The 21,228-nt window shown below is 40.8% G+C and overlaps 1 protein-coding gene across 1 annotated transcript; it reads left to right on the top strand.

Moving 5' to 3' along the window:
- Nucleotides 1-955: 955 nt before the first annotated feature.
- PWP1 (PWP1 homolog, endonuclein) lies at nucleotides 956-20,868 on the top strand. The gene is made up of 15 exons (XM_030448952.1): nucleotides 956-1,225; nucleotides 1,337-1,395; nucleotides 4,185-4,339; nucleotides 4,718-4,803; nucleotides 6,757-6,853; nucleotides 8,386-8,496; nucleotides 9,245-9,372; nucleotides 10,698-10,771; nucleotides 12,835-12,931; nucleotides 13,790-13,851; nucleotides 15,565-15,676; nucleotides 16,632-16,722; nucleotides 17,827-17,948; nucleotides 18,404-18,509; nucleotides 19,239-20,868. The coding sequence occupies exons 1-15, from the start codon at nucleotides 1,160-1,162 to the stop codon at nucleotides 19,352-19,354; spliced, it is 1,482 nt and encodes a 493-aa protein (XP_030304812.1). The 5' UTR covers nucleotides 956-1,159; the 3' UTR covers nucleotides 19,355-20,868.
- Nucleotides 20,869-21,228: the final 360 nt, after the last annotated feature.

The raw sequence follows: 21,228 nt of genomic DNA, 5'->3' as shown, positions 1-21,228 counted from the left end.
AGGCCAATGGCATCCTGGCCTGTATCCGGAACAGCGTGGCCAGCAGGTCCAAGGAGGTGATTCTGCCCCTATACTCAGCCCTGGTAAGGCCACACCTTGAGTCCTGTGTCCAGTTCTGGGCCCCTCAGTTCAAGAAGGATATTGAGGTCCTGGAACAGGTCCAAAGGAGGGCAACCAGGCTGGTGAAGGGACTCAAGCACAGACCCTATGAGGAGAGGCTGAGGGAGCTGGGGCTGTTCAGCCTGGAGAAGAGGAGGCTCAGGGGAGACCTCATTGCTCTCTACAACTCCCTGAAAGGAGGGTGTAGCCAGGTGGGGGTTGGTCTCTTTTCCCAGGCAACTCTCAGTAAGACAAGAGGGCATGGTCTTAAATCGTGCCAGGGGAAGTTCAGATTGGATATTAGAAAGAATTTTTTCACGGAAAGGGTGATCAGACATTGGAACGGGCTGCCTGGGGAGGTGGTGGACTCTTCGTCCCTGGAGACATTTAAAAAGCGACTCGATATGGCACTCAGTGCCATAGTCCAGTGACTGTGGCGGTAGTTGATCAAGGGTTGGACTCGATGATCTCTGAGGTCCCTTCCAACCCAGCCTATTCTATGATTCTATGATTCTATGAATTAATTTCATAAAAAACGGGAGCAACTGGCGCGGAGAGTGCTCAACCTCCACAGAACAGGAGCGTTCGCCTCAGGGGACCTCATCCCAGCAGGGGACGGCGACTGAGCTGAGGAGATAACGGCCCCTCTCGCGCCTCCTCTTCAACTGCCGCGGAGGCTCCGCCCCCACCCCAAGCTCCGCCCCCCCATCCCAAGCTCCGCCCCTTTGAGGCCACACCCCATTGAGGCTCCTCTCCCTAGTGAGGCTCCGCCCCCTAGTGAGGCTCCGCCTCCCCCCCGGCCCAGCCCTTCGGAACGCCCGCTGTCCCTTTACCCCTTAGCCCCTCCCCTCTCCTCCTTCCGGGCTTTCCCGGCGCTCGGAGATGACCTCACTCCCCTCTCCGTTTCCGCCCCTCTCGATCTCCGCTGCTGTTGCAGGGGCGGAGATACACGTCCCACACCCCCTCGGTCCGTGACGTCACTGAGAGCGCGCCGGGAGCCCGTCGCACGTGCCTCTCGGTGCCGCCCGGTACCGCGCCGTCCGGCTCGCGTGCCGCCGCCATGAGCTGCCCCGTGACGTGCGCCGCCTGGGTGCGCTGCGGCGTTGCCAAGGAAACGCCGGATAAGGTGAGGGTGAAGGGTGGTAGGGGGGAAAGTGCCGGGGTTGAGGGACCTCCCGCTTCCCCCCCCAACTGCTCACCCCCGCCGCCCTCACCCCTCTTCTTGTCCGCCCTGCAGGTGCAGCTGAACGAGGAAGAGCTGAACCGCCTCATCCAGGAGGCCCAGGACAGAGTGGGGTGAGCTGCGGGCGCCGGGACTGGGGAGCGGGGCGGGGACGGCCGGGCACGGCTCAACATGTCTGCCGGGCTCTGCTGGAGAAGGGATTGGAGCCTGCCCGAGCCTCGGCGCTGATAGATCTGGGGAGGGGTTACCCCCGAGCATCGGGAGAGCTCGGGCACCGGCAGGCCGGGGATAATAGAATCATAGAATCGGCTGGGTTGGAAGGGACCTCAGAGATCATCAAGTCCAACCCTTGATCCACTACCGCTACAGTTACCAGACCATGGCACTGAGTGCCACATCCAGTCTCTTTTTAAATATCTCCAGGGACGGAGAATCCACTACTTCCCTGGGCAGCCCATTCCAATGTCTGATCACTCTCTCCATAAAGAAATTCTTTCTAATATCCAACCTAAACCTCCCCTGGCAGAGCTTAAGACCATGCCCTCTTGTCTTGCTGAGAGTTGCCTGGGAAAAGAGACCAATCCCCGCCTGGCTACACCCTCCGTTCAGGGAGTTGTAGAGGGTGATGAGGTCTCCCCTGAGCCTCCTCTTCTCCAGGCTGAACACCCCCAGCTCCTTCAGCCTCATTTCATAGGACTTGTGCTGGAGTCCCTTCACTAGCCTAGTTGCTCTCCTTTGGACCTGCTCTAGGACCTCAATCTCCTTCCTGAACTGAGGGGCCCAGAACTGGACACAGGACTCGAGGTGTGGTCTCACCAGCACTGAGTACAGGGATGCTTGGTGACGGCCCGACTTGGGAAGCAGCAGTCAGTGGGGTAGGTGGTCAGCAGCCAGCACGAGTTCCTCCTGAAGCGACTGTGTCAAGTGAGGCTGACCGCCCGGGGGGTCGTTTGTCCTGAGACTGAAAGGAGAAACAGCTCCCAGAATGTGTATCTTGCCTTCGGCATGGGTGTGACAACGCTGGGCTCTGCTCCCACACGGTTCCTCAGCCGTCAGTCGGGTGCCTTCAGTGGTTCGGGTGAAGGGTGCTGAGACCTGCTCAGGGCCCAGTCCTCGCTGGAGTTACTGTTCCCATCTAGAGCGAGGAAAGAAGTTGGGTTTGTAACCATGGGTGCCTTGGAGATGAGGCAAGCCAGGTAAAAGTCCCAAACTGAGTGTGAAAAAGTGGATGCTGAGGGCTGAGTCTGGCAGCCACAGAGGAGATCAGAATGTCTTTGTACTTAGGCTTTGTCAGTAAAACCCAAAACATCACTCAACCATGTATTTATGGTTCACATGTGAAATGGGAGACATCATGACTCTCCACTCAGCGTTGAATGTCCTTAGTTGTGTAGTTGCCTCAAGTTTTGCAGCTCTGCTTCTAAGGAAAAGGTAAACTTACGAAAAGAATAACAAGTGACAGATTTAGGAAACATAATCCAAGGAAGACAATAAAGAAATGGCTTTCTTTTGCCTAGAAAAAGATGATGTAGTGAGGCTACTCTTTCAGTTAGATTTGGTCATAAATTTAGACTTCTGGTTCTGCTTCAGATATGTAGGCTGTGTGATTATATCACAGTGTGTTTGCTTGAACACATGCAACAGGTAGCAGTAATAACTTTCCTAGTTGGGTGTATATTATCCACCCGATTTTTGTTAGGTGGATTTGTGACTTTATTGCCACACTGTTTTTTTCCAGGCTGTGGTTTGTTCTGTTTCTGTTTATCAGTTATTCCAAAGTAATCTTCAGCATTTTGAAGATTATTACTTTAAGTTCATTTCTTAACCAATTATGTTTAATATTTCTGTTTTCTGTGGTGTCACTTGTTTTTCCTTTGTGGGTGTGAACTTTTGATTTTTTGAATGAATTCCTTTCTCTTGAGATTTCAAAAACACAGAAAGATTTATGGTGTTGTTTGTTAGTAATAATGCATTCTGTTAAGCTTCAGCATGGAAATCTAGAGATCATCCATAACAACCAAAGGGGTTATGAACTCTTTATAACATCTGGTACTTTATAGAATTTGTTACAACATCAGTAAAAAATTACATCAGTAATTTTTTTTCCTGTGCAAAGTTCTTGTCATCTTTTTTATGATAATACAAAGTGTTCAGTAAAATTAACAGCTTATAAAAACAGGTTTCTGATATTTACTTTTAAAAATGTCTGTGAGAAATTACTTGGGTTATTGTGGCCTGGGTGTTTTGTGTGCAGAAAGACAGAAATACAGTGTATTTAGCAGCAATGAGTTCTTCTGGAGCATGCTTCATTGAGGGATCAGAGATGCCTGTTAGCCAGTGTTTAATTTAATGGAAACACAAAAGTTCCAAGTTTTCTAGATGTTACAGTTTACCCTATAAGAAGTCGTATGCAGTAGGTCCCTACCTAATGAACTTCATGGGTTTTTTGTCTTCTAATGTAAGTATGGGAAGTATGAGGAAATAAGGTCCTAAAAATCTTGAAGAAATGCTAGAGTCATCGTGCATGACAGAGCCTGTGAATGGGGAAAATAAAAGAACTGAACACCTGTGAACACACAGAATTGAGGTTGAGGGCATTGTATCTGCAAAAGTAGGATCAGGGAAAAGTATTTAGACAGCTTAGCTCTGTCAGGCCAAATTTTTTGCTACATTTTGTCATACTTTTCAAGGAAAAACTCTGGAAGCTTGGTAATAGTGATGTCTTGTATGTTGGGAAAAGATAGCAAGGGAGTGAATAGGTTTCCAAATCCTTGCCATAAAGACTTGAAACTGATGTGAACAGCCTGAAATGTGTGCTGAAATCTTGTTAGCAATCCCCTCAGCAGTTGCCTGGAAGCATTCTGAATGACTTCGTTTCTCAGGGCTGCCTGTCTTTAAACAGGGATGGTGCTGGTGGTAGTGATGAAGGCCAGATGGCACACGGCACGGATGCAGCTGCTCCTGACAGACCTAAATCTTCTCATAAAAATGAAGACGTGTCTGATGATGAACTGGATGAATATGATTTGGAAAATTATGATGAAGAGGAACGCACAGGTAAGAAAAATTTAGATGTCAGATATGCAGTGTAAGTGAAGAACCTTTTACACTTCTTGTTGATGCTGGAAATTCACATTTTGAATGATTTGCTTGTCCCAGTTTTTTTAAGTGGTTCAGTAAGGAACAATTCAGTGTCCAACTCCTGACACCAGAACCTAGAGCAGTGTTGGAAAGACTGTCGCTCCCCCTGCTGTAGTGCTGGAGCAAAGCAGAAATTGGTGAGAGCTCTGAGCAGTCCAGCTTAATGAGGTTCTTATGGCTGGAACTTGGAAGCTCATGTAGCCCACTTCTGATGTTTTGCAATGTAGGTATCAGTACAGGATAACTTCACCTATCATTGACATGTATAAAAAATTTTCTGAAAATCCCATCTAGGTGATTTAAAACTTGGAGATTCTTTGGCTGCTTTGACAGTATATGGGAGCAACGATCACGATCCTTACATCACTCTGAAAACCACTGTAAGTACTATAAACACGTTAAATATCTTAAATAGCATAAACTTAAAAGTCAGTTAAATTTTGCCTAGTTGGCTGCCTTAGGGTCTGTAGGTGCTTGCAGTCCTTTTCCAAAGGTTTGTCAGATTTTCAGTCAGACAGAACTCTTCAAGTTGCTTTGTGCACTCCACTCGATATGTGCATTTTACATTTAAGTCTGACATTAAGGCGAACTGGCTCATTATTTACACCCTGTGCTTGTCTGTGGAGAAAGCTTGTCACCTGTCAAGTAGGACCCAGAAACTGCTTGTTTCTCTTTTTCTGGTGAACAGGGATGCAGCGTGCAAGGCAAGAGGTAATCCTTCTACACTACTTAACATCAGTACTGCCTTGGATAGAGTATTGGGTGCCTCCTCAGAAAAGCAATGGAGAGGTTACAGAGAATATCCCAAAGTTTAGTTCAGAAGGATAGATTGTAGTTTGTGATTGACTTAGTTTGTATGGAGAGCTGACAGATATCATTTGCAGAGGAGGGTGCATGAGGAGGGACAATGTAACCAGGAGAGCCTGATCCTCTGGGGCAGGGTGATGGAGTAAGTGAATTTTTAAGACCTCAGCATAAAGATTATGAGATTTTTCTGGGTCCTGTCCTTTTAATACCATTTTGGATACTTTGTAAAGCTAGTGAGGTTGAAAGAAAGCAGTAGCTATAGGTTTCTACCGCAACAGCTGGTTGGTGTGTCAGGGGACTTTGTCAAACTTGATCTCAGACAAGGATCTCTGCTGGTGCCTTTGCATACTGTAACAAAGCTCAAGGAGAAAGGCATAAGTCTTATATTTAAAACGAGTTCACTTGGTTAGTGCACTTTGGGAGACTGTATGTTTTCTCTGTGATACACTAACTGGTTGATTTTTCTTGCTCCTTTGTACCAGGAGAGGAGAGAAATACTTTAAAAGCCAAAGAGGTATTTGCATGGGGGTTCAGGGAGAATGTGAGCTTCATTTATTCAGTGTCAGAAAAACTAATTTTCTTCCAAACATAAAAAAGTAAACCTCTTTTTCTCACTACACACAAGTCCTTTCCTCAGATTCTGAAGGGGAATACTTTTTAGTGCTTCATTATCATTTTATGTTGCCTTTTGGTATTTACTACTAGTACTGTTGAAGACTAAATACTGTGCAGCCTTAAGCTGATTATTTTGAAGAAGTGCAGTATTTGATAGAACTCAAATATTGAAAAGATGCTTGAAGTGAATAAAAAAATAAAAGCTTACAAAAGAAGTCCAGAATGTCTTGTATGGGTTATTTAATTGAAGGATGGTACTCTGGTTGAGTAGGGCTATTAACTTTTATGTGCATTTTTTTCCACTAATAAAAATACCCTGAATGCCTTCCATTCCTCAGTAACAATGAAAATCAGATGTGATGTGTTCTGGTAGGTACAGCTGAATGCCCAGTATAGCTGTGGGCAGTACTTTTCTGGAAATATTTTCCAGAAACTAGACAATGCTTTAATGCTCTTGAATTGCTTACTGGATGTGAGAAGCAGTTGCAACATGCTTATTGTGTAAAGAAGTTGTTATGCTACATCAAGTGCTGAAGGCCTGAGAGCACGAGGGAAATAAACTCTGTATGTGGGATCTTGGCAGTGGTTCAAGAATGCAGTGCTGCATCCTGGTAGCCTCAGAAGATGGCTTCATATTTGGTAATTAAACACTGCTGTAAATTCACCTAGGTCCACAAAATTAGTTCTTCAGTTTTTTTAATAACTATTCAGTCTTCCCATGATTGAGTCTAATTCCTGTCTTCCCTTGTTTACCACCAAAGATTTCAGGCAGGTGGGCAAAAGGGTGTTGGGTTTCAAGTGTTTTCAGTTCTGGTTAAAAGGTGTGGCTGATTCAACCTTTTGAACATGTGTAGTTTTGTACATTTATGTGCTTTGCCTAACATCTGTTGTCCTCTCCTTTTGCTGTTCAGGATCAATATGAACAGGAGGACTTTCTGATTAAGCCCAGTGACAATCTTGTCCTTTGTGGCAGAGTTGATAAAGACTACTGTAGTTTGGAGGTTCATGGTAAGTAATACAGGATTTCTTCCTTACAGTGAACTTAGGGAATATATGTTGCCTATCCTGTTCCATATGGCTGTGTAGAGGGAGTAGGACATATTTTTGAAAGTTTTTTTGTCTCCCCATTTACCCTGTGTGTTTTGTCCTCTTTCCTGCATTACAGTGTTTTAGCCAGTTTCCAGAACCAGGAGTATTTAATGTGGAGTTGCTTTTATTTAAACAAAAGGGTGCCTGTATCAGGCTGTATAGTATCTCCTTTTCTTATTTCATTCCTAGTGACACTTGGAAATTACTACAGCATTTATATTCTCTGAGCGTACAATCTTTCTTTCAAATGGTTGCTTTCCCTATCATGCAAGCTTCCTCTGGTGGTTTGTTGGCTTTGTGGGGGATTTGTTTGCTTGTTTTTCCTTTTTTCCTTGCTTCATTTAAGTGTGCTTTTCACTGCTGGGAGTAGAGGAATCAGCACCTTCATCATCTTAGTTTTAGAAGAGATAATCCTTAGTTTTCAAGGTTTGAGTACCACTTGTTCTAGAGATGGGTTTAGGTTTACTATGTACAAGATTTTTCTGTTGTAGAAAAGGAATATTTCTGTGTGTTTCTTTTCTTATGGTGGCTCTTTGGAGGGATGTTTCTGTCTGCTTCTGCTATGGTACATGTTTCTGCAAGCAAGTTATTCTCTTTTAAGAAAACAACAAGACCAAATTGTTTGAAGGCATCTCTTCATATAGCAGCATCTGTATAAACCTAGAAAACAACAGCAGAAGCTTCTGCAGTTTGTAACTTTGGGTAGCTCTGTCTTAGTTAACTGAAGACTTTAGTTAATATCTGAACATTTGTCATGTACACTTAACAGCACAGTGATTTTGTGTGTATAATACTATCATATTAAAATAATACATCCTGTCTGCTATCCAGTTAGTAAGTTCTACCTTTCTTTGAGGAGAAAAATAAGCTAAAGGGAGTTCTGTGTTTGACATATGGTTGCTTTACCATATACCGTGTACTATAAAATTCTTCCTCTGTCTTAGTTACAGCCTGCTAAAGGTAACTTCATCTCAACTCTCAGGCTTCCTCTAGTTTGAAAACTGTTGACCTTCATTTCCCCTTTGGTTGCATCTGGAATTTTTCAATATTTTTTTTAATTGCTAATAATTGTTGATTCTGTAGAAGGAACCTCTAAACCTTCCTTACCGTAACCTGGCATAGAGTGTTACGGATACGGAGCATCTGTTTTGAAGTGATCTTACAAACAAAGTAGTATGGCATGGTAGGAATAAAGTGTGTAAGCTTTGCTGAGCTTGTCACGTCTTTATCTGAAATCCATGGGATAATGTATGTGTAATTCTATGAGGCATAATATTAGTATGTGGAGGCTCTGGCCTTTGCTCTAGATCTCTGATCACACTGTGAATTTGCATTCTAGATTTCCCTGCCAATTTAGTGTTTGCCACATCTGCCTTTTTGCAAAAGTGAACTGTTTACAGATGTTTGCTTTCCTCTTCACTAATGTCTTGTATGTCCTTTTTTTTTTCAAGTTTATAACCATGAAGAGAATTCATTTTATGTACATCATGATATTCTCTTGCCTGCTTACCCTCTAAGTCTGGAGTGGTTGAATTTTGATCCTAATCCTGATGAATCACCAGGTAAATTACAAATGATACTGCAAATGTCCTGTTAAATATTTTTTTATTTTAAAAGTATATAAATGTAAAGTTGTCACTAAATTATTTCCAGTGGTACAAACAGAAATAAACCCAAGATATTCAGATGGGAAACTGAGTATCTGTTTTCTGGTTTGGAGATACAGTAATCTAACTGATGCAGCCATAGCAAATGATATGACTAAAACACTGGTTTTATTACAAATAATTAAGTTACTGTTAATTAGCAGACCAGAGCTAGCTCTACTCTGATCTGCCTTATTTTTCTTTGCAAATGAAGGTTGCTTTTTTCCAAACTCATATGGCCAATGCAATTGATTAACTGCAAAATACACCAAAAATCTTATATAAATAAATGTAAATTTTAAGCTTTTTCTTGCGCTTTATAGATATTTTTTCCATAGCACAAGGGACGTGGGGTTTGCTTGCATTTTACTTTCTTAAAGTTGTAAAGACAAAATGTTGAACTTGTATCTTTGAACAGTTACTTGTGCTGAAGGAGGAGCGTATTGGAGATTAAGTAAAATTTTTTCCTGGCAACATATGCTGTCAGTTGACATTTTAAAATTATTTGTTGTCAGTATTAAACATCAAATATGTTCAAATAAAATATTCAAATAAAATATAAATACAAGCTTTTGTTAATCAAAGAAACGAGCAATAGCTGGCTTGCTATATAGGCTGCTTTGTAACTAAATAAATGTGACTGCATTTGGGTTTCTCCTTGTAGGAAATTATGTTGCAGTGGGTAACATGACCCCAGTTATTGACATTTGGGACCTTGATATAGTAGAATCCTTAGAACCAGTCTTTTCTCTTGGAAGCAAGAAAGAGAAAAAGAAAAAGAAAGCAAAGAAAGTAAGTATTGCAGAATGGTTTATTTTACTGGATGAAGGAACAATGTTATTACTTTTTCTTACCCACAGTGAAAAAATCATAGATAAGCTGGTTTAATTCCATCTGTCATGGTGAAAGATGGTGTTTAGACAGGTTGCAGAAGACAATGTCATGGTAATCTGTTACAGGTTAAAATTAGTGTTTAATGTGACTCAGAGTTGAAAGGCATTGAGCAACAGAGGATCAGGTTGACACTAAAAAAAATACTTTTACTCAGGATTCACCTCTGTTAGTTTTATCTGTCTAAAATTTAAACATAATTTAAGCTTGTTATCAAGGTTGTCTGAGGTGAATGCACCAAGACAGCCACAGAGGATGGCTGAGTTTCTTTTAGAGGAATATAGAGAAAACTTAAACTACCAAAGAGGAAAGATGAGGTATAGACTGGATGCTGACTTGTGTGAGATGAATCTGACTTTCACTGTATTCCTGAATTTCTTGTTTTCCCCAAAACAGGCCTTGTAAACAGGCCTTGGCATGTAAAATAAGCATGGAAAATAACAAATCTTTTAGATTTTGCCTATAGTAGATGCTTCAGGAAGTGCTTAAAGTAAGTAGGGGAGGTCCATGCTGGGTGTACAGCTAATCTTGATTTTCCATATGAAGGAGCACTAAGCATTAGTCATCTAAGGAACCACCCTATTTAATTGTGAATGGGGGTTACTTCCTGAGCTCTCAGACCTGGTTTTAGAAATAATAGGAAGGATAACTTTGGAAGGGGAATTTGTTCTGTGAAACTTGCTTCTGAAAATCAACAAGTTACCAGAACTGCTGTTGAAGATACAAATGTTACCTTAATTTGAAATGTTAATTGTTCTCTGTGTAGATAATTAAACACTGGAATTAAAGAACAGGAGTGGGGTGGCTTATGGGTGGTTTCCAATTCCTGTCTCAATAAACTGAGTTTGACCATTTTAATTGAGAATTTGTGGGAGCTGGCAGTTACCAGGACCCAACGCTCAGTTAATTGTGAGGAGGCAGAGGGAACTGCCAGGAGTGTTCAGAAAGAAGCCAAAGAAGCTTCACATTAGTTGGAGACTGTGACATTTCTTCTGCTAGCCTGAAGGGAGTAACCATTTGTGTGAGCCCACCAGCTGTGGATGGAGCAATCTGAGATGTGGCTTAGGAAGCAAGGTGCAGGTACTGCAGAGAAAGTTCTATCAAAAGCCTTGTTGCAGGAAGTGAGGATAATTTAAAACATGGCCTTAAGGAGTTCATAATAATGCATTATAATGCTTGATTTCTGTGGAAGCTGTAATTTTCAAGTGTTGTGTCTGCATACACAGAATTTATCTTCTGAAGAGACAGTGAAAGGACATACTGATGCTGTGCTTGATCTTTCATGGAATAAACAAAGCAGGTAAAAGAGCTTGAATAACAGTGGGTGGTGATAAATTTGTATACTTATAACACAAATCTAAGTCCTTATGTAGATTGAATTTGGAAGCTGTGCTGAAATGAAGCAGTTCTCAAAAATACACAGACACCTCTACTTTTTTGTTTGTTTGGTTGTTTTTTTTGTAACTAGGAATCTTGATATATTTTTTTAAAAACCTAGACAGGACTAAGGTGGGTCTAAGCCATTTGATATATTGGCTACAGTTTAGTCAGATGCACAAACTGGAGAAGTATAAGGTCTGCTTTGGTCTGTGCCAATCTGCCAATGACCTAAAACACTGTTTGCATGGATAGACGTAGACTTATACAAGGAAGTCCTTGCTATGCTGTTTTGGTTTTTTTCCCTGGCTTTTGCCCCAGAGCTGTAAACAGAAAAAGGAGTGTAAGAGCCTCAAGAGCACAGTTACAGAAATGTCTCTGACCTCTGGGTTTTCCTAGGCAGAGAGAATTACCCATTGCCTGAATTAACTAGCAATGAAATGCTGCTATTGAAGCAACACAAAGCTGGTCCATCCTGGGGGAGAGTTCAAGGACAATGTCCTGACTAAAATAAAGATGATGCTGTTTTTTTATCTCTTGTCTCTTGGGTGGTGTTCAACAGTTCAACCATCAAAGGATCCTCAGCATGGACAGTGAAACTGTTCCAGTTAGACACAGGCTGATTTTTTAGTATTTTTTTAGTATTTTTTTTCCTACTGAAGATACACTCGATCAACAGTGCTTACTCCTTCTGGATCAGCAGTTGTAAGCCTTCACTTATAAATTATAAGCTTTGTTATCTAGATACTGAAGAAGGAAACACTCACATAGACATACAATAAATGTATATAAATATACTCTTACTTCACAGTGCACTGTCTGTTGTTTTTAAATTATACATAATTTAAAAGTATAGTTATGATCATTCCATTAGCATTACAAAAGAGTAGCTTTCATCTACCTAGTTATGGTTGTCTGGTGATAATATAGACACAAGTCACAAAAATTACGGCTCCAGCAGTCTGGAATTCTGCAATGTGCTGAGTTACAAACTCATCAATACTGGTCAGTCTTTCAGGAAATAAAATCAGCCTTGAAGTGAGAGGCTTGGGGGCAAAGTAAGGAACTCCTTGGAGCAGCTTTATTTCAATGTTTTGTTGTTGGTTTTTTTTAAGCAAGGCATATTGTGAAAGCTCTCTACAAACAACTTCCTGCCTGTAGGTCATAATGATTTTACTGTAAAATGTTCTCATAGTCTTCACTATGCATTTGCTTTACTTTTCATCACAACATTGCTTGGGAGAACAGTTTTTCCAGGAGAATGTTAGCACTTTCAGTCAGAAATATTTCAGTATTAAAAAAGAAAAAAAAAAGGTAGTATGGGGGGAGCAGTTTCAATCAGAAACCACATATTCTGTTTTTAAGACCAGTGGTAGCAACTGTGGTGTGTATTTGACAGCCCTTTGGGAATGCTTTGAGTGTTTTCTGATTAAACTCCTAAACTGTGTGTGTATTGCTTGAGCACAGCTGGTCGAGTTGAAATGTGGGGTCTGTGCATGTGTAACTAACATGGAAGCTGTTTCAGCATTCTATGACAGATATAAACACTCAGATACTAGAGAGCAAAATATTTAAAACCAGGTTTGTCTGGCCCTTGGCTGTTTCTGTATACAAATAAAAATAAGTTGCATGGCTAAGGGTTAAAAATACTACCTTAATGTCAAAGGAAAGGAAGCACTTAAAAGCCTTTCATGCTTTGTTTGTTCAAGAAATCTTCCAGTAGATGGTATTTTAGGTGAAGTGTGGGGGAAATAGAAGCAAAACTGTCAATTATTATTATAAGTGTTGTACTAATATAAAGTAATAAGCCTGTTTGTAGGCTTTACTTGTAACTTAGAATTACCTTCAGGGAGATAGACTGTCTATGTACCAGAGTGCACTTGATCTCAGAGCCAGATTTTGTATGCATTTTGGATTTTTGACCATTTGTAGCTGCATAAAGATTTTTAACACTTTTTTTTTCCCACTTTTTTAATCCATTTTCAGGAATGTTTTAGCAAGTGCATCTGCTGACAGTACTGTGATTCTGTGGGATATGTCTGTGGGTAAGCCAGCAGCCCGCCTGATGCTACATACAGACAAGGTATAAAATAGTTGCTGTGTTTCTTATAACAGAGGAAAATAACTGCAGTATTTCATTAGCTGCTTAGTAGTGAACCCTTAGAACAACAACTCTGTAATTTTTCTAAGAACTGTGCAGAATTCTTTGAATTTCTGAATTAGTTGCTTTGGTGAACACTATATTTGCTTTTAAAAATGTTATTTGACTAATCCTTTAGAAAGATTGAAAATATTCACAGCCATTTTTAAAGTGTCTGTTGTGTGAAAGCCCTGATGGTAGGAAATGCTAATAGTGCTTAAATGCTACAAATAGGTCTCTGAGCATAGGTCAAACACTCTCTTAAAGAAACATGGGTGTCAGTTAACAGTTTGTTCTGGGTAAGAAGGGTTTAAAATGAATGATACTAAAATACCATAGTGATGTATACTTCAGAAATTCATCTCATAATAATTAAAATGTGAAAGTTAGTTATTAATAGATATAACCTTATTTTGCTATTAACAGAGTCACTGGCCTCCTGACTTCCAGTTTTTTCCATCATCTGCATTTTCCCCCAAACTGGAAGCAACTATTTTTACTTCCTCCAGCTTAACATTTTAATCTCTAGGGCAGAAAGGGGGCGTGTGGTTCTGTTCAGTTAAATTATATTGGAAAATATCTTGTTTCCACTGGATGGGGGTATTTGAAATAAAAATAAATACATCTTTTACATGGTTTTATGAGAAATCTGATGAGTATCACCAATAGGAGGGCTTTTTGGGGAAAATGTGTTGGTTGTGGAGAGGGAGAAGTTATGCTCTATTTGTTGAAAGAAAGTTCCTGTATATGTGTGTTATATCTAAATGCTTATTTTTAAAATCAAAATCTTCTGTTATCTAGGTCCAGACACTGCAATTTCATCCATTTGAAACTCAGACCCTTATTTCTGGATCTTACGATAAGTATGTCAGGGTAATATTGTCAACTGTTACATGTAGGGAGGGGGTATTAGTATTGAATTCAGCCTGTTAAGTTAGCTCATGTTTTTCTTTTCATGCTTATTGTTTACAGCTGTGCCAAATTTGAGTAATGCTATGTTGTTGGTTTTTATTTCCAGTAAGGTAGCCAGGTTTGTATGTGGCCAAAATGTAGTTTTCCTTACCTCTGTCTCAGGACTTGCCAAATCCTTTAACTATCTGGATTGGCATTTTCTTTGCCAGGCAGGTGTAACTGTTCCTTCCCATGAAAACTTGTCCAGGTTTTGCCAAATAAGACCAGGGTGGGGGCAAAAGGGACCTTCAGAATCTCAGTCCACTCCCAACAGCCTCTGCTGATAGGCGTGCCGTAGCCAAAGCCTAACACATCATCTGTGACTGTAGCTTGGAGATGCTGGAGTGGTTTGTGTCTGCACGCTGGAGTAGCTCTGCCAGTGCCAGTGTTTACAAGCCCTGCCAGCCAAAAAACTTCCCCTCTGTTCTCCCACCTCCCCAGGGGTAGCTTTTAAATTTTATTCTAGAACCATGATTTTTTGTGTTTTGCTTTTAAGGCTTTGTCCTTCTCTTAAAGTATTTAGAGACTTGTCAATCTTTATTCAAGCCTTTATGTTCTCTGGCTTGTGTTATGCTCTTGCTGCATCTGCCTAAGTCCAAGTGTCAGACAAAACACTTCTGTTGTTAGGAACCTGCTTCTCTCCAGTTTCTTCCCATTTGGCTTCCTTCTTTAAAAATAAGAAAACAGTCCAAACACTGAGACCAACTTACTGATCCCTTTTTAGCTAGCCCTTTGGTCCCACAGTCACCTGTAAACCAGGGAACTATCTATAAATTAGTAGACTGCCTTTGTGGACTTTTCCTGTAAATCTTCCCAGGACCACAGGCTATTCAATGAACTCTAGCAGGTGCTTTTGTAACCTAAAAGTTGGACATTGAAAGTTGTTGTAAAATGACTGGGAAAAGAACTGAGCAATCTACATCACATTTCCTTGGCTTTAATTATAGAATAGAGTGGGAGTGGGAGTGGGTCACACTGTGGTTGTAAATTGTGGTGAGATGTTGCAAGAGTGACATCACTGCTCCTTTCTTGCATTTGCATCCAGGAGCTTCCTAAGTAGGGACAGATTCTGCCATCACTGTGCTAAGCACAAGCCTGTAAAAAATGCCAAAGAACTCACTAATTCCCATCTGCTATTTCTCCTCTTTAGAGTAGCATTTCCCTAACTGCTTGTAAAGATTAATTTATTTTTTTTTTTATTAAAGCATATTTGCAAATGTTTGCGTATGTATCACAAATTCATTTCCTCATTAGTGTGGCTTTTTTGAACAGTCATTACTTGACTTTACTGAAGTTTGAAGTCTGTTCATAATTAAGTGATACATTTGCATAATTATGGTCTCCTGTATGGTAAGTATCTCGTGTATTGAGCAAATTTGAGCCTTGTTCAGTTAAATAGAATGTTTCTTTGTAGCCAAGATGAAACTTTGAATCATATGTAAAAAGCTTGTTCTTATCTGAGAAATTTTCTTCTGTTACTGAGTTAGAAGACGAAATAGTGAAAGTGTTTCCTTTTTAGCTTTTAATTAGTAGTTTACATGGACCTTCTGTAGATGCCAGTGATAAACTTCATAAAGTATTCTATCATTATTTTATCTTAATTTCCCACCCCTTTTTTCCCATAGATCAGCTGTGCTGTATGATTGCAGAAACCCAGAAGATAACCATCGAACGTGGAGGTTTAGTGGTCAGGTTGAAAGAGTTATCTGGAATAATTTTTCCCCTTGTAATTTCTTAGTGAGTACATGCTCTTGTCTTGCCATTTCATTTACACTGTATTACTATGTTCATAATGTTGCTGAATCAGATAATGGACCTGATGGACAGCTGGGACTGTTGGTGTTGCTTATTTTAAAAATGCAGTGTGTGGGAGGATGGTTTTAGGTAGTTTTTTCAATACGTACATCAAGACCAGCTACTTTTTAGGTGTCTTCATTGTTACAATAGAAAAGCAATTTATGCTGATAGATTTTAATTCCATAGGTGGCTTCTTTGCTGCATTGTTTGTGCTCTGTGGCTGGGTTATATTTCCTATTCATCTGAGAAGTAGCTGATTAGAACTAAGAGCCTGAATATTAATTTAGTGTTTCAAGTCAGTGCTAGAGGCCCCTCTCTGGTATAGAGTTAAAAATGTCTTGGTTTGTCTATATTATTATCAGAATAATAATAAAAAAAACCCCAGAATTATTATCTCAGTGGCTGTCTGTCTAGTTCTCTGTTGCTTTGTGTATGCAGCCAACAAAAGCAGTCACTCATTTCTCTTTAGTTTGTGCTGTACATCTCTCAGTTGAATCACCTTTAGCTTTGTAAAGGACTATGAAGCCACAGGATGGCTCCAGAAAGTTTGAGCTGACTTTTAAGAGACTGAAGGCTCTGTATTTCATTGCCATATAAGAAAGCCAAGCTTAGTGGTGCAACCATCTTCAACATACAATTTGGGAAGTTTGTATAGGATTATGACTTCCATGGAAGTCCCTGCAGTATAGCTTAGGTACATGGAATAGCTCAGGCAGCATCTGGATGGAGTCTGACTTCAGGGATGCAGAACTGTGTACTCTGATATGTCTTGCCAAGAAGCAGTGGAAGTCTGTCTCCAATCACAGGGATTTACTAGGGGACGAGTACTATTTCATAGAAACTTTTTGCCAAATGAGTGACAACCTCTGTTTTTCAAATGTTGTGGTCTCCTTAGGCAAGCACAGAGGATGGCTTTGTGTACTGTCTGGATGCTCGTTCTGATAAACCGCTGTTTACTCTGAAAGCTCATGATGAAGAGGTGTCAGGTAAATTGTGTGTGTGTTGTGTTTGTCCCCAGTGGTGAGGCACAGCTGAGGGGTAGCTGGCATATGAAATGAATCTCTGCTGAGAAGCCATTGTAAGTGAAGTATTTTAACAGCAGTGAGCTTTTCTCAGTGAATACCATGTATAAACATGTCAAAACAGATCTGTTCTCTTGGGACACACTCCATGTGTTTTTTGAGTGAGGAAGAACAAACACTATGCAGTCTCATCCAGGATAATGAACTACAATGTTTATTTCCTCTAGCCATAATTATTTTATACTGACATTTACTCTGGAGATGATTTAGGTATGGCATATGGTAAGGTTTTCACACTGCCTCCTTTAGGCTGGTTGAATTATTTGATCAGTGTAGAAGCTTCTAAATAGTAACTTGAAGCACAGATTGGTGTCTAAAATGAGATCATATGAATACACAATGGTATATGAATATGCCTTCCCTACAAGAAGGCTGGAGAGAGACTTTTCATAAGAGTCCAGCCCAAAGATTTCCAGCATTAGAACAAGGGGAAATGAAGGAGAATAGGTTTAGATCGGATATCAGGAAGAAGTTCTTTAGTACAAGGGTGGTGAGACTGTGGAACAGGTTGCCCAGAGGAGTTGTGGCTGTCCCCTCCCTGGAAGTGTTCAAGGCCAGGTTGGATGAGGCCTTGAGCAACCTTGTCTAGATGAGAGGCATCCCTGCTCTTGGCAGGGGGGTTGGAGTAGATGGCCCTTCCAACCTAAGCCACTTCGGGATTCATATTCTGTGCAAAAGAGATGTTCTTTGGCAAACTAATGACAAGAACTACCTGGGGAAACCAGATTATGTGAAGCAAGAAGCAGAACTTGCTATTGCATCTTCGCAATGCTACTGTTGTAGGATTGAGAATTAAAATAGGCCTGCATGAAGTCAGTTTGCTCTCAACTACAGGGCACAGTGGCAGCATGAAACTTCTGTAACTTTTTACTTCTTTGCTCTGGCACAGAGTTTAGTGCAAGGAGGGTATTAGCTTTGTTCTCCTGACTCACTTCAGAATGTATCCTCATCTCTGTGAAACGCTGGATACCTGGGGCTCTCACATTACTGCATTCTTAAATCTTCCAGGGCTACAACTAAGCAGTCAGATCAAAGGGTGCCTTGTGACATCATCTGCTGACAAATTTGTGAAAATTTGGGATATCCTGGGTGACAGACCAAGCTTAATCCATTCCAGGAATATGAAAATGGTAAATAGTAATTTCTTGATTCCAAGAAGGTGCCTATATAAACTGTGTCTGCATTATCTTTTCTGTCCAACTTGAATCCTGGTTTACATACTCTAATATCATTTAGGGGAAAAAAAAAATTGCATTTATGTATTCTGGATAAATCATGCTAATTACCGTGCAGTATTCAATCCAATGTGTAATTGGCTGCTTCAAAGCCTCAATCCTAAATACCACATGCAATGTTCTGAGTGGAACTGTTGGTACTCTGAGGTGCATCAGTGAGGCCAAGATGTGCTTTACTGTTTGTAATTTACAGATCTTGACTTCAATTTTGTGCCTCTGCAGAATAAGTTTCAGGAAGCTTAAAGAGCTTACACTTGTTAAAACTTGCTTGGTGGAAGTATTTTCAGATGCCAAATTCATTTTTGGATGATAAATTTTAGAAAAATCCTCCTCTTTCTGCCTCCCTCCAGGGTGTTCTCTTCTGCGCTGCTTGCTGCCCTGACTTCCCATTTGTTTTTGCCTTTGGAGGAGAGCAAGAGGGGCTTCGTGTCTGGGATATAAGCAAGGTTTCTGCAGGTAAGTCTCATTTCTTTGACTCTTGTGGTTCTCTCCCCATGCCTCTGGAGTGTACTTGTATATTCAGTAATGTCTTGTGGCTGAGAAAAACTGTAGGTTAATATTATTAAATACCCCAAGACTGCAAATGTGTTCATATTTTCTGCTTCAAAAAATGGGGAGTTTTGGAGTTGCTTTTGTCACGTGACTTATGTTCCTGTAGCTGAAGTATATATAATACTTGATTTCTTATAGTACCTATAGTACCTATAGTACCTATGTTTTACTTTTTTCTTAACGTTCCTGGTGTAATATCACATTGAGTGCCTGTAGGAATAGAAGAGAGGACTGATGTTGATCAGTTGTCATATCTACATTAACCTAAATGGCATGAATTTTTGGAGAAGGCTTTTAAGAGTTTGGTGGAAACCAGAAAGGCTAAAACTAGAACACATTATTTAAACTTAATTATTTTGCTCTACAGGACTCATCCGCTTCACAGTACTTAGGTACAGGAATTATGCACAGACTCTAGTGTAGTCTATGGGAGAAATAACAGGACTTGTAATTTAAATATCATATGCAGGAGATTGTCCTGATAGGTAAAGCTTTGACTCCCTACTTGGGGCAAGGGGGGAAAAACTTTGAAACTGCACCAGGTTAGGATTTCCATTCTGTGGTGTTCATCGTGCTGTACCGTGCTTGTCCTGGCACAATAAAGACATGAGCAATCTCTGATCTTGGTTGCAGTGAATGAAGTGTTTGGAAACAGAGAGAGACTCGTTCTGGCCAGTGCCAGCTCTGTGCCTTCCAGCTCCACAGCCGGCAGCAGCAGCAACAGTTCAGAGACACCAATGGAATCATGATGGACCAAACGTCACTTTATCCAACTAATTAATGGGACTGTAATGTACATCTTACAAGGCCTCCTGTTTGGTGAGAGTTCATAGGAAGTACCTGAGTGTCCTCCAGTCTGCAAGCTGCTTCATCTCAATCAAAGAAACAGGGTGATATGGTTACACTCTAACTCAGTAGTTCTAAGTTCCTGCCTGTTTCCAGCTTTGAAAGATTAAATCACTTGCTTTTGCCTGCCACGATTATCCCTGAAACAGGGGCTACTGTGTGTAAAGTTGATTATCTTAAATCAAATAGGCACTAAAAAAAAAAAATGTTCTGTTGCTACCTGAAGTTTGAATACTGCAAAGAAGGTAAAATCTTCCTAGGGCATCAGAAAACATACTTCAGACAGCAGCTGTGTAGTAAATAAACAAATGCTGAATGAAATGACAAATGTAAATAGGTATTTATCCTTAATTTGAGACTGGATTTTCAGATTTCTAATACAGATTTTAGAAGTTCTTCTATGTAACTTTTTTTAAAGAGTATTTCTTGGGCAGTAAGTTTGAGTCCCCAAACAGAATCTCGAAATGTATTTGTAACACTTCAGATAATCAATATCAAACTAGAAATATCCCATCTCTATCCCATCAGGATTCCTCTTCCCTGGTTCTATAGTACCTGAAGCTTATTGATGTTACATGTGCATTGGGTTTTTCTTCAAAGAGAATTTGAACTGAAGTGAGGAAGGTGAGAGCCTGTCAGGACGAGGTAGGGAGGGTAGGTATGTCATCTGGTCACTGCCACTAGTAAAAGCTGCCCATGTTACTTAACTCCTCCCAGGCATTTCTTCCTGAAGGCACAGAAGTCTGAGTATCAGCCTAACCACTGGCTTAAATGCTTTGATAATAGCATCAGGAAACCAGTCAAGGAATGTGACTCTGAACAACTTCTTCACATTTAAAGTTAACACCCCACGTGCCTTTCCCCAAGCCAGAAGGCAAATGATACTCAATGATACTCATGTTCTCCTGAAGTGCTTCCCTTGGCACATACTGGAAGGTGTCTGTCTATTGAAGTGCTGCTGCTGCTAAATTGCCCTTGGTATCAAATGCATCTGGTATCAAAGCATCTGAAGTGTTAGTGCAAATAGCTGACAAGATCTTAACCACTGCTTCCAATCCTTAGCTGAATGTGACCCATCCTGATGAGGTGAAGCAGATCACCTGTAGGAGTACAAACTGCAGAGAGGGAGAAGGCAGGGCTGTAGGGTTTCCCCCTGTCCATTGAAGTTAAGTAGCTGTTTCTAGTCTGGTGACAGATGTATAGCATGGCTCTGCAGGAACCAAGAATATTTTGGATGTACTGGTATTCCTGCCTCAATCCTTTGTCTGCCAAGCATTAGAGCAATGTTTGGACAACAAATGAGCAACTGTTTGTGTTAAGAAGGTGAAGGCATCAGAACCACCTCTCTTAACTTGCTCTCCATTAAAAATCTGCAAGGTTTTCAAAGCTTTCATTTGAAATAAAAGTTTTTTGTTAAACACTTTGAGGGTAGTCATTTTGTTACCTCTGGTATTATTTCCCACTGCAGATCTAGAAGTGGCTTTTTAAGACAAAATTGTGTTACTGCAAACAACACATCTTCCCATTGACTAAGTAAAATCCTTCAGCCTATCTTTCTGGAGCTTTTTATTCACATACTTAGATCTCAGAGGACAAACACTGTGCATTTTCAGGTTTGAAGGTCCCAGGGAGCTCTCTAGGACATACAGTGGACTATGTACAGCAGACAGTACAAGGAGAGGTACAGCTGACCTTAGGCCACTTATGGCAAGAACTGAAGCCTCTTTTTCACAAGGGAACCTCCAACGACCTTCTCAGAGAACAGGGCTTGATTTAC

Source organism: Calypte anna, chromosome 1 (assembly GCF_003957555.1).
Source record: "Calypte anna isolate BGI_N300 chromosome 1, bCalAnn1_v1.p, whole genome shotgun sequence".
In the NCBI taxonomy this organism is placed as follows: domain Eukaryota; kingdom Metazoa; phylum Chordata; class Aves; order Apodiformes; family Trochilidae; genus Calypte; species Calypte anna.
The sequence above is the reverse complement of the archived record's forward strand: the minus strand, read 5'-3'. Positions and strand labels throughout refer to the sequence as shown.